At 38.9% G+C, this 13,724-nt stretch overlaps 2 protein-coding genes across 2 annotated transcripts in view; one reads left to right on the forward strand and one right to left on the reverse strand.

Annotated features, from left to right (window-relative positions):
- Positions 1-4,216, forward strand: part of LOC107663346 (unconventional myosin-X-like) — a 44,970-nt gene extending 40,754 nt beyond the window's left edge. Inside the window, exons 36-41 of the mRNA XM_016453553.1 lie at positions 460-667; positions 751-887; positions 1,321-1,438; positions 2,180-2,635; positions 2,738-2,929; positions 3,996-4,216. Coding sequence (XP_016309039.1) covers positions 460-667; positions 751-887; positions 1,321-1,438; positions 2,180-2,635; positions 2,738-2,929; positions 3,996-4,097 — 1,213 coding nt within the window. The 3' untranslated portion in view covers positions 4,098-4,216. The remainder of the gene's footprint in view (positions 1-459; positions 668-750; positions 888-1,320; positions 1,439-2,179; positions 2,636-2,737; positions 2,930-3,995) is intronic.
- A 2,454-nt stretch (positions 4,217-6,670) lies between these two features.
- Positions 6,671-12,489, reverse strand: LOC107663337 (E3 ubiquitin-protein ligase MARCH11-like). Its single transcript, XM_016453544.1, has 4 exons — positions 11,346-12,489; positions 9,613-9,768; positions 8,376-8,568; positions 6,671-7,270 (listed from the first exon to the last, which is right to left on the reverse strand). Exons 1-4 carry the CDS (start codon positions 11,697-11,699, stop codon positions 6,960-6,962), a joined length of 1,014 nt encoding a protein of 337 aa, XP_016309030.1. The 5' UTR covers positions 11,700-12,489; the 3' UTR covers positions 6,671-6,959.
- Between the last annotated feature and the right edge of the window lie 1,235 nt (positions 12,490-13,724).

The raw sequence follows: 13,724 nt of genomic DNA on the forward strand, positions 1-13,724 counted from the left end.
TACATAAATTAAAAAAAAAATGAACACAAAAACCTTTGTCAGTCTCATTAAATAATTAGTCAAATAGGGCCTTAAAATATAGGACCAACATTAAAATAAATACAAAAAAAAAAAATGTTAAAGTGATACAAGTGAATTTAGGCCTCAACATGACAATGTACAGTAAGAAAATGAATAATAAAGTATAGAATATATACAGAATAAATATTTTACCAAAGATTACATTTAACAGTGTCATTAAATTTGTAGTGTTCTTAAAGTTTAACTTAAAGTGAGCCTTAGACGACAACAAGAGTAATTTAAATAAAAAAATCGAGGAAATTACAATTTTCTAAAATATTAAGCATCCCTATGAAAAATCATGGCTGATTATGCCATTATGAATATACCCAATGAGAGGGAGATAAAGAGATTTAACCATGTCACAACTGATTAGACTGTGACTGATTTTCTGCTCAGGACACGAGAGATGTACCCAGGCACCGAGATGGAACGGTATGCGGCCTTCTCTCAAGAAGCCCTGCGGCATGTGCGTGGACGCGAGTGTGTTCCTTCACAGGAGGAGCTGAGGGCCATACTAAGCAGACAGGAAATGACATCCACAGTTTACTGCCACGGTGGCGGGTCCTGCAAAATTACCATCAACTCACATACAACTGCAGGAGAGGTACGTAAACACATCCACACATATGCATAGGAGCTCCAGAACCACATTAACCTGTACATGTGTGTGTGTCTGATGGTCTCCAGGTTGTTGAGAAGCTGCTGAAGGGTCTCTCAATGAAGGACTGTAAGAACATGTTCGCTTTGTTTGAACATAACGACACCACAGACCGAGCCATAGAGAGCAGGTCTGTGGTGGCTGACGTCCTCGCTAAGTTTGAAAAGTGAGTCTCACCTCAAAATACCATCCCCTACAATTATAGAAAGTGAAATTGTCAAATATAAAATACTAAATGTATACAGTTAAAACCATAACTGTAGAACCATAGAACACGTAATCTGATGTAAAGTGATTTAAAGGTGCTATAAAATTATTTAAAACTTTGCCCTCTAAAAACATGTCAGCAAACATAAATTCATGAGAGGCAGAGAGCGCTTTCTGATTGGCAAAAAAAAAAAAAAAAAAAGAGGAGGTCGTTCCTCAATTTGAGGCTGGTGTGATTTCTGTTAGGTACTATAGGGAGATTTAATGCATCATGTTGCACAGAAAATCATTGTTTACAGCACATTTTATTTGTTTTTATTTATATATTTTTAATTATATGGGATAACGTGACATTCTCTCACTATTTCTCTCTCACTATTTCTCTCATTTAGGTTGGCAAATAAAGGACAGGAAGGAGAGGGCTGGAAGTTTTATTTCAAGCTTTTCTGTTTCTCAGAGCCTGAGAGCATTCCTGCTGACAGTGTGGAGTTTGCATTCATGTTTGAACAGGTTTGATTTCACTTCTGAAGCACATAAAAAACAGGGCTATTGATCAGTTAAAATTGTATTCATTTAATTAATCACATTAATTGTTTAATCACATATACAAATATTTGCAGAGAACATTGTGGCAGCTGAAAAAAAATGTGTAGTCATTACAAAAAGTGGCTTTAAAAGTCAATAATAATTTTTACTTTAATAAGTCTATTTTTGATGTGTGTGCACATGCAAACAACTGTGTTGTCTCACTGTTTTCAGAATCTTACATCTGTAGCACCACATATATTATTAATATTATGTCATGACTGTAAAAAATGTATCAGGAGTTCCCTGCATTCTGTTAAAGGGATAGTTCACTCAAAAATTACAATTCTGTCATTTACTCACCTTCAAGTTGTTTCAAACCTGTATGAGCCTCTTTCTTCTGAGCACAAAAGAAGATATTTTGAAGAATGTTGGTAACCAAACAGTTGACGGTAGCCATTGACTTCCATAGTATTTTTTCCACTCTATGGAAGTCGATGGTTACCGTCAACTGATGAGCGACTTTTGTGCTCAACAGAAGAAAGAAACTCATACAGGCTTGTATGAGGGTGAGTAAATGATGACAGAATTTTCGTTTTTGGATGAACTACCCTTTAAGTATGCATGTACATAGTTTTTAATAATGAAACTAACAGATCTTTAGGGTGATTTCTTTGCTGTCAGTGTTTAACAAATGCCATTTCAATGTCTCTTTCTCTCTCTCAGGCCCATGAAGCTGTCATTAGGGGTCAGTATCCCGCTCCAGAAGAGACTTTGCAATTTCTGGCTGCTCTTCGGCTCCAGTATCTTTTGGGAGACTACACTACCCAGAGTGCCTTGCTTGAGTTGGAGCAGGTGTTCCCTATGGACCGCCTGCATGCTCGAGTACAGCAGTCCGTACGGTGCTTTGCATCTGCCACGCCATCCACAGAAAGAAAGAGGGGCAGTTTTCTGGAAGGCACGCTGAGGCGGAGCATACGAGGGTCACTGGGGCGACAGCGCCAAGGGGGGGGACCTGCGACCATAGAGGCGTGGCTGCAAGACGAGAAGGCGGGGCTGAGAAGTTGTTTGGTGGAAAAATGGCGTAAACTGCAGGGGATGGAACAGGACCAAGCCATGAAAAAATACATGAGTCTCATCAAGGAGTGGCAGGGATATGGATCAACCCTCTTTGATGTGGAGGTGAGCGTGTACGCACGCACACACACACACACACACACATACACACACACATGTGATCCATCAGCCAGCAGGGTCGCTGAATAAATTCTCTCCGTTTGTCAGTGTGTAGACGGTGTGTATCCTGGAGAGCTATGGTTGGGCGTGAGTCGTAAGGGAGTGTGTGTGTACAAGCGCAGGGAGGCGTGGCCTCTGGAGGTGTTTCCCTACGAGGTGATTCTGTCCTTCGGTGCACCGCAGCCAAACAGCTACAAGATCAGCGTGGAGGGACGAGAGCTGCTCTTCAACACCACCATGGTACAAACTTTCCATATTTACTTGCATGCTTCCACCATAAACAACTCTAAAATTTATCATTTATAGTAACTTGTTGCCTCATCGGTCAAATCTTTCACAAACCTGTGGATCATTTGAGTTGGAAATGACCCATTCTGTGAGTTAACTCGAGACTCACTCGGACTGAATGAATCAACTCATCAGTGAGTTTTTAGCTTGGGAATAGCAACTAGAATCAGTCTATTCATGAATGAATCATTCAGTGGGGTTTGTGCAGGGCTGTCCAAACTCGGTCCTGGAGGGCCGGTGTCCTGCAGAGTTTAGCTCCCACTTGCCTCAACACACCTGACTGGAAGTTTCTATGCCTAGTAAGAGCCTGATTAGCTGGTTCAGGTGTGTTTAATTAGGGTTGGAGCTAAACTCTGCAGGACACCGGCCCTCCAGGACCGAGTTTGGACAGCCCTGGGTTTGTGAATAAGTTCAACAGGTTTATTGAAAAAACAAAACACTCAAAAGAATGATTCATCATGAATCAGACAACACTATCATGTCTCCGAGTAATGGAATGTCATTTTTTTTTAATGTAGTGGAATAAAAATAAGATATAATGCATTGATATACAGTAAAATGTTTCCAAAAATAAAAGTGATACAAATACAGTAATAATGCTTCGTCAATGTCCACCATTGCCACTTAGCAACCACCATAACACCCACATTTTACACAGAACACTCCTCATAATTACTTCAGAAAATATTAAAAACGGTCAGTTTTATTTTATTTATTTATTTGTTTGTGTGTTTGTTTTTTGGACATTATGAAGGCCTGAATGTTCATATGTTTCTTCCAGGATTATTATTTTTGTTAACTAAAACCATAAAAAGCATTAACAAAAACGTTATTTATAAAAAAAATGTGTTAAATACGACATTGACTGAAATAAAATACATAAAAAATATAACATTTTATTTCTCACTTTTGTTTAGTTTAACTTAAAATAACTATAAAATAAAAATAATACTAATATAAAAATAAATTAAAAATATCAATAAAATAACACTAGATTCCTCTGTGTTTGTCTCTGTAGGTGATGGGCATTGCAAAGCTCATGAAGGCGTACATCAGTCTAATAGTGAAGAAACGTTTCAGCACTTGTCAATCCATCAGCAGCCACGGCAGCAACTGGTGATCTCTCACTTCTGACAAACACTTTTCATAAATGTGCCTTTGAGGTTAAGCATCAGCAAATGGAACAGTTTAATTACGAATTCGCAAAAAAGTGACCCTTAAATGCAGAGTGCGAAAAAACCAAAGACAATATCATGAGACACTTTCACAACAGACACTATCATGTTCCCACAGACACACACATTGAGTTGTTGTTTGTTCACTGAGCCCCATATTTTACGTTGTATTAACATTTTAAGTCAAGTCCAGTTGCATTTCTTTCGAATTCTGCAGGCAGAAAGTCCAGTCCGAAATAACCAGCACTCAAATCCAGTGCCTTTAAAAAACACACAGAAATATACACACTTATGCAAACACAAATAGTGCCCTTTTGTCTGTTTTATATGTACAATGTTTATAATGTATGTTATATATATTCTAAAGAGCTGTATATTTTATAAACCTTTTCTGTTGAACAGCAGGATTGTGATAATACTATTGGATTTGCTCCCTCCGGTCCTGTTATTTTTCTACTGTAAGCCTATAAAAACACTAAAACAAAAAAATCTTTCTCATTTTGTATCTTTACTGTGCATTAGTTTATAGGCAATAAATATAACAAAATCCAAAGACTCTTACATTCATTAAAATGTTCATTCATGTTCGCTCTGTGCAGTACAGAATGGGTTTCTCTGACAGAAGACTCTCATTTAACACTGGTTACATCTCTGGAACATCTGAATGAAATCATTTGTAGGCTATGCTAATCAGCTAGCACAAAGTCATGAATGCAGGTCAAGTTTCCAGGACAGAAACACAATGTGCCCAGATGGAATCAGTGGACTTTTTTATATTTTCTGTGCTGATTTTGAATGAAAATCTTCAGATATATTTGCATTTCCGGTGTGAGCTGCTCAAGAAGATTTTCAATGTGCTTAAGATGTTAAAACATATTTGTAATTATTTCACTCCTAACATTTTATATTACTTGTATATCAGTATTAAATAGCTTCTTAAATCGCTCAGCTAGGGTTTGGTATCTTCAGGGCACAATGGTTACCAGCATCACAATATCTAACCACCAGCTCCATTTCTTTATGAATTTTGTATGAGTCTCTAGACTAATAGTCCAAGTCAGTTAGTTTCTGCTCTTAATACAAGCAACATGAGATGTAGAGCCTTTAAGCATTGACAGAGGACAATGTGTAAGACCTTTCTGAAGGTCATTTAAAATCACGTGGGAATAGAATAAATTGACGCAGTATTTCATATTTACAGATTCCTACAACAGAATGCATTGCAGCAAAAGTTAACGTTTTCTCAATGTTTGTGCAGCTTTTGCAATTCCTTGTGTTTCTCCACTACTTCCTTGTGAAATCAGTGTATTCGCAGCCTTGTCTGGCATGGCATTAATCTCTGAAGTCTTTGATTTCTAATGGAGAGCTGTGTGGCGTTCTGACTGTATGCAGAATTTTCAGATCCGATTTGAGCTTCGGATGTGTTGAAATATTTGAACTTTTGCATCTAGACCACATGAGACCGCCTGCCCAACCACCCACAACACCCTAGCATTGATTTATTTTTGTCTTCTATGCATTTTATGGAAGCCAATTTCTGCCACAGAATAAAAAAAAAGGTAATTGCAGCTGACAATTCAGACCTTTTGTCTTGCAATTCTGATTTTATATCTCCCAATTCTGACATTTTTTTTCTCACAATTTGCTTTTTTTTCCCATCAGAATTGGGAGATATAAACTTGCAATTTGAAAGTTGAAAAAGTCAGAATATTGACATAAAAAGTCGCAATACTGTTTTAAATTTTTATTCCTTGGTGGAAACAAAAAACAGAATTGTGAAATGTAAATTCAGAATTCTGAGGGGGAAAAGTCAGAATTGCGAAATGCAAACTCAAACTTGAAATGCAAAAAAAAAAATGTAAGTTTGTCTCGCAATTCTGAATTGTTTGACAAAAAAAATCGCAATTTTCATTTTTATTTATTTACTTTATTTTTTCTGTGACGGAAACGGGCTTCCATAGCATTTCTCCTCTGCTTTACCTTGTATCCTAATCTAGCTTCCTAATAAACCTGCCATGATATATGAATATTGTTGACAAAATACTTATGCTTCATTGTAAGTGTCTGCTAGATGCATAAGTCATTTTTTGGTATTTCATTTTTTTAGCATTTTCTCAACGTTTGTTCGACTTTTGCTACCACTTTGCAAATTTTCTAGATTACTTACTTGTGAAATCAATGTTTACAGCAGCTTTGTCGTTATCGGCGCGCATTTGTTTTGTGTAGATATACATTAATTATTTATTTTTACCATGGTGAATAAGCTAAGGGTAAAGGCTGCTTCACAACCAATTTGAAAGTTCCATGCAGCTGCCACTAGTGGCAAAATGTAACGATCGTACACGTATGTCGGAGATAGTGGAAATGCGGCTTAATGTGAAAAAGCCTGTAACTGTGGTAACCTGTACAATATGGCAGGTGAAGCGTAATGAACAGCAGCAGTGATAAGTTGTAGTTTATCAGTACTGAAATTATTAAAAACCTGAACATAAAAACAATTGGTTTAAAACAAACATTCATTCGTCTAACAGCAGTAATACATTTTGTGTGCATTATCATTTTGAATTAGTCTGTGTGTGTGCGGAGAGCTTTGCAGTCTTACTTCGATGCTCAAAGGCTGATCCAGAACTTCAGGCTGGAAACACCTGTTCAGTATACAATGCAACTTAATACTGTATTTAATTCAGTTTGCGTATCTTCTAAAGTGCTTTTCAAGTAAGGCTCCTCCCAACACTGAGGCGCCTCCCACTGGTTAGCCACTCCCACAAAGGACGTTCGATTGATCCCTGTAAGAGTTTCATTTGATGTCAAACTGACGTGACCCTAACGACCAGCTCGCCTGAGCCTTGCTCCTGCGGGGAGAGGTCAGAGGTCACATTCAGGCACATGGAGAGGAGGCGGAGGGGGCATCGAGGCGATGACTCCAGTCGGGTGGTTTGTGAGTGTGTGTTGGAGACTGTATGTGTGTGTGTGAGAGGCAGCCACAGGTTGTGGTGCGGGCTGTGCGTGCTCTCCAGGTCTCGGCTTTTATCGTAGTTCTGGACGTCCCAGAAGATATTAACAGCCCGCCAGCGCATCAGCACATTGTACACAGCACCACCTTCATGAACAATCAGACCTGAAACACAAACGTATTATTAGCACTTGTAAACACTTTTAAAAGGGCTGCTTATTGACTTGATTCACAAATTTGATTTGATAATGATTTATTTCTATGTATATGGTAGAACACATATCAATTTTTCTTCAAACTAAAGCTGTGAACTATACAACCCTGTCAGTTGGTTTATTATTAAAGGTTCAATCTAACAACAGAGTTCAAATTATTACATTTAATTGCTATTTATTTTTGGATATAATAATCAACACTATATACAAACATTTAAATTGCACATTTTTATAGGCAATTTTTATAATGATATATTTCTACTCCAATTAATTGATGAAATATAAACATTTAAACTAGTGGCTGTCATAAAAACAAACATACATTAAATATCACTAACAGGTTAAGTAAAAATAATGAATGTATAATATAGTGCAGATATTTTTCAAATGCTCTCTAAAGTTTTTTTTCCCCTAGCTAACAAGCTATGGACATAGAACGGCTTTTCTGAGGAAAAAGTAACGTTACGTGACATTGTTTACAAGCTGTTTACTTGACGTCTTTCCATGGTTGTAACAATGATTGAGCGATTCACGAAACATGATAGTTTTCAATAAGTTGTACTGTTACTTAAACATAACTTCTGCTGGTCATTCATGTTTATTTTGTGCGATAAAAGGGAAGAAACAATCGGCTTGAACTGGGGTGGCTTCAAAAATCTGTCACGCCACATTAGAGCGCCAAAACAAGGTGTATTGTTTGGATTTCGTTATATAATTAATCGAATTTGAAAGATGAAACTTTGTTTCAAATCAAAATCATGCTATTATTAAATGGGAGGCGCTACTAATAAGTTTTAATGCTATTTTAATGCATCAGCCGAAAACAGCATAGACTAAAAGGTCGATCTTGGGACTTGAGAATCGCTATTATTCATCGAAATGAAGATAAATTCAAATCGATTAATCATTGTCAAACCAGCCCAACTTTTTACAGGGTATTTTAGATTTGTCAGCCATAGTTAAATGGACATGAACCCGCAAAATCTGCATATTAGCTGGAGAAAACTGAGTTGTATAGGACTAATGTGGTTTTCGTGCATATATTTGTGACTTACCGATACACACAATGTCCATGACTGCATACATGCCATAGCAGATCTGGAACAGGATGTCACTGCGTTGCCACAGTGCCTCCGGGCTCAGTGCTGACCACAGCAGCCATGATACACTGGCCAACAGAAAGATGCCACCCAGCAACACTGCAATGACCTGAACCTTCTCCACCAGAGTCATGGTGACAGTCTGCCACTGGCAAAACATACAAACACAGTCAGATTCAAGCTCCAGGCTGAGACTAAAGGCTGGAATACACTACATGACTTCAAATCTGAACAGATTTTAAAAACATTTGGAATCATACACTTACAGACTTTGTAAATGGTCACAGAAAAAAACGGGGCATCCTGCACTAAGGTTTACACAATAACAGACTTTCAAGCTGTTCTGAAAACAACAAATTCAGGCAGAAACATGTGCCTTGTTGCTAGTAGATGCATGACAAACGAAAATAATATGTGTGTTCTAAATGTGTCTCAAAATATCAAACATGTTTGACATCCTCTGACTGGATGAAATCATAGCCTGATGAAAAATATCTGTACCGATCACACATTACATGATTTTCTGTTAAATCTGTCATCTCAAATATGCAGACTGGCTCTGACTTCTGGCAACTAGCACTGATTTGTCCAGACTGTAAATTGGGGAAAAAATCTGGGCAAAAGTTGTGTAATGTATTCCAGCTTTAATCTGATCATAAATGTCATAAAAATGTTGTTTTTAATTCAAAATCCAGTCACCATTGGTGACAGACAGTCAACAACAACAACAAACACAGCACAAGCTGTGGTGTCTGATTCGCAAATGAATGATTCTGATCTGGTTAATTTTATTGAGTTAGTGAAAACGAAATGGCGAAGTCCAAACCACAACTATAACAATAACAAAACCTAGGAGTGTTGGAATCACTTTAGAATCACTTTTTTCTTGCTGATGACTGAAAAAAACATTGACAGCCGTTCAGAAACAATTCACCCAAATTTAAAGAGTTTAAGCATTCAAAGTGGCGGACGAAACTGCAATGCAAGCTTATAATAAACAACGTTATAGTCCGCTGGTATGGACACTAATATAGTTATTGTTATAGTTATCTTTATCATTCTTGGTGTGAATGGGAATTTTAGTTTGAATCAGAAATGTTCTGTTCAAAAATGTTCCTAAATGCTTCATTTTTGGAGTCATTTTCTTAGTCCCGAGTCCTGAGCGATATATCATAAATCCCAGTGTGTTTACCTGTTGTGGTGGTTTGATATGTATAGGCAGGATGTTGAATCTATAGTTGCAGAGTTCACAGCTCCAGGAGCCCTTCTCACTGATCCACTTGAGCAGACACTGCTGATGAGCATGTCGGACAGAACCAGCACAGCGGCACGGGCTCAGCAGCTCCCCCTGCAGCCAATCACAACACACAGACAGACTGTCAATCAGCCAATCAAAATAAAAGACAGATTCAGTTGAGCTGATGATTCACTGCTGTATCATTGTTTTATTGTGTGCCTTTGCAGAGGAGTTGAGCATTGAGGTTGTGGAACCGTGAACAATGGCACACATTAGTGGTTTTGTCTAAATGAGGAGAACATTTAGAGTGAATGAAACACTATGCACATAATGACACAGATTCATCTCTGTGAGTGGACGGGAAATGATTCATCTGTGCATTCATGAATAATTTCAAAAACATCCTCATTTAGAACTATAATGAGTCTGAAAGAGAATGGAACTCATTCACACACACTTACACACACAAACACAAGGCGCCTCGAGGAAGCACATTAGCCGCAGGAAGTGAAGAGCATTAGACATGAATGGCGCAGCAGGTATTCTAATGGATCTCACCATCTCACACACACACACCACACTATCTGTTTAAAGCACTAAGAATCATCAAGGTTTCCAATATTCTAATAATTGCATTAATTATGTAGGCCCAAAATAAATGTTTATTTACAAGGCTATATTTCTCATGCTGTCCTAACACTTGTCAACAGCTGGATTTATTTGTGAACTGCTTTGACCGCCATTACCTGCATAAGACCAACATCAGGATGGGACAACCAAATTCAGAATTCATCAACTGGCTCTAATGTAATTCATGAGTTTCTATTTAAATTGCATTGGCCACTCTCATTGGGATCACTGGCCTCGAACCAGATTTCATCTAAAAAATGCTTTCAGTATATGAACCTAGGAGGATTCTCAGTGATTGATTGATTAATTGATTGACCAACAGAAAGTTGAAACTGAATTTGAATTGGAATGATAGGAAGAGAAATTCAACACAGGTAGTGCATTGTAGGAAATGAATTCCTGCTCCACAAAACATAATTTATTAAATAAGTTGAAACATATCAACCAAATACAAATTATTAAAGGTTTTTTATATATAACACTATATATTTAGAATTATTTAATATATAATATTTTATGCAAAATATACAATTACAGTTGTGTACACTTTATTGTGATATCTGTTTATGTTATACTATTAATGTTTACGCTTTCGACGCTTGAGATGTCGCTCGGATAAAAAAAATCTGCTAAATTAATAAAAAAAATTTCATGACATTCAGATTCGTTTGCTGTTTACTCGATTCAAATTCCGTTCAAGTTCAGGTATTGAATTGGAGTTTAAAAGACATTCTCAGTTCAATTCTGAATGGCGCACAATCCTGGCTACAACCAAAGACGTCGGTGTGACGCATATACACAATACATCAGGGATCCTCAAATCTGGCCCACGAGATCCACTTTCCTGCAGAGTTTGGCTCTAACCCTAATCAAACACACCTGAGCATGCCAATCAATGTCTTAGAGATCATTATTAAATCACAGGTAGGTGACTTTGATCAGGGTTGGAGCTAAACTCTGCAGCGCATTGGCCCTCCAGGGCAAGATTTGAGGAACCCTGCAATACATAGACCGACAATAAATAACGCAGACGGAGCGAATGAACGGTCTGACATCACCTGCTCGGCTCCTTGAAAGCAAATCCGACAGCCTGGAGTCGGGATGCAGCTCTCGTTGCTGCAACTGGAGCCCACTGTTTCCGATTTCACCGCGCTCTGCCCGACGATGTCCTCGGCCGGTGTTTCTGTCCCTACCCGTGCACCATCCTCGTTCTCGATCTCTGTGATCGGATCACCCGCTGCCGGTGTTTGAGCTCCAGCGCCCGACTGCAGGTCATCCTCACTGCGCTCGTCATCGCTCCCTAGCACCGTTTGGAGCTGAATCTCTGCGGCGGCTACGATATCGGTGGCGCCTCCCGGTGGTTCATCCACCGTCTGCACGTTCAGCGGACCCGCCTCTGCTTGCACATCCATGAATGACGGCACTTAGGTCAGAATGAAATGGCAAAATGATGGGGTTTGAGCTCTTACGGGCCTCTATCAGATTTTCCACGGCTCTCCTTCCCTCTGGGATGCATAGGTCTGGCCATAGATCTGCGTCTCAAACCGCATGCGTTCTTAGAAAGGCACACGCTTCTGTTGAAAGTTGCAGATGTCCAGGCTGTACGGCGTGCTGTGCACTGTGTCTCGTTGGCTGAAAGCAGCTTTTCCCCGGATGACACATTTCCATCCGGGCGCGGTGCTGGAACACCGAGCAGAGAAGGCACGAAACGCGCATAACCACACAGCTAACCTTCACAAAAGAATCAGATGTTCCGGTTGAGTGTTGAGAGAGCGAGTAAAGATGAGCGACGGAGCTGTTACTGACGGGAAGGTCGTTTGGGTAACTGTTCTATGATGGACCCGCGAGCCACCCGCCCCGGAACCACGCGCACTTTGCGCTTGCTGTCCTTTCCAAGATTTACCATGGCAACCATAGTTACCCACTAGGTGAAACGGTGGTCATTTGATATTATGCTTAATATGAAATAAAAGCCACCACTATGAAACAAAGTAGGAAGACTGAAAAGTGCTTACGGGTGTATGATGCCGGTAGCCTACCTTTTCAATTTCAAGTGATTTTTAAACATTCTGTCAGTAATGTAAAGAATTGCCATCAATGGCATCTAAAGCTAAATCAATATAGCCTAAGATATATATTTTGCCTTTAGAGTGGTGACAGAGTTTGACAATTTAAAGATATTTAAATAGTAGCATTTTTTATTATTATTACGAGAGCAGTTTAATTTTAATATAGTTCAACAATTTATTTATACAAAAAAACTTATTCAGAAAGGCATTGTTGATATGCTAGATAATGTTTTAAGAGAAACAAACAAATACACAAGTAAAAAAGATAACTTAAAAATAGACAAATAACTACAAATTCTATTCCTTTGGCAAATTCAAGCTCGCCTTATTATATTTTATATTATTATATATTTTATTATATATATCCTAAATGTTATATTTTTCAAATAAAAGAAAAGGAGTGGTAGGAGAGTAGTCTGAATTGGGTTCTAGCATCTTGTGCCAATTAACACATTGAACTCATTGCGCCAGCCGCGAGTGTTTCCAAGTCAACGGCGGTCGCGTCAGTTGGCTCGTTATGTTGCGTTCCAGCGTCTCGCGCGAGAATTCTGCTTTCTGACCCATTTTTCCTGTGCGCTCGCTCATTTGTTCATATGATGTCCTGTGAGGATAGCGATTGGCTCTTATCTCAGAACTTCCCCGAGGTGATTGGATGAGTCATTAACTCTCCGTTTGCAACCGCGACAAATAACTTCCTACTGCTTCGATTAAGTGAGTTTTTCGGTGGATCCTTATGTAGCCCTTCCAGTGAGACACACTTTTCGGTGGTGGTTGGAGAAAAAAAAAACCCCACGAATAAAAAAGTAATTTATATTAAATGGGTGGTTCACTGGTTTTTTTTCTAGACTTGATTGTGTTTATGGGGTGCAGTCTAACATGTTAAAGTCCCCATGAAATCAAAATTAAAGTGTTTTGGCTGTTAGTATGTTAGTCTTAAGGTTATCTATAAGGCAAGTGTGCTCCAAAACAGTGACACAATTCGCATTTAGAAGATATAAGCATTCAAAGCTTGCAGTTCGTCACTTCCGCCAAAACGGCTCAACGATTTTGTTGACGTCACATCGTACTTCAGCTTCTCATCAAACTTTCTGTCCAATCAAATGCTCTCTAGAAGCCGAAGCGCCCGCCCTCTGAAATCGGTCACTTGTCCACAGAATTAGTGTTTTCTGTACAGTGAATGGCACGTAGTGCACTATATAGGGGAAAGGGAACGATTCAAAAAGTGTAAATATGCTTTCCATTGAGGAAAAAAAGAAGTCTGGTTTCGCGCTGTGTCACGCTAACCACCGCACCGCACACACACTCTGCTCCGGTCCAGAGACACGATAGCACGGAGAGGATCACATGCGCGAGTCGGCGCAGACCACA

This window comes from Sinocyclocheilus anshuiensis, unplaced genomic scaffold, assembly GCF_001515605.1.
Source record: "Sinocyclocheilus anshuiensis isolate Anshui unplaced genomic scaffold, SAMN03320099.WGS_v1.1 scaffold2060, whole genome shotgun sequence".
Lineage (NCBI taxonomy): Eukaryota > Metazoa > Chordata > Actinopteri > Cypriniformes > Cyprinidae > Sinocyclocheilus > Sinocyclocheilus anshuiensis.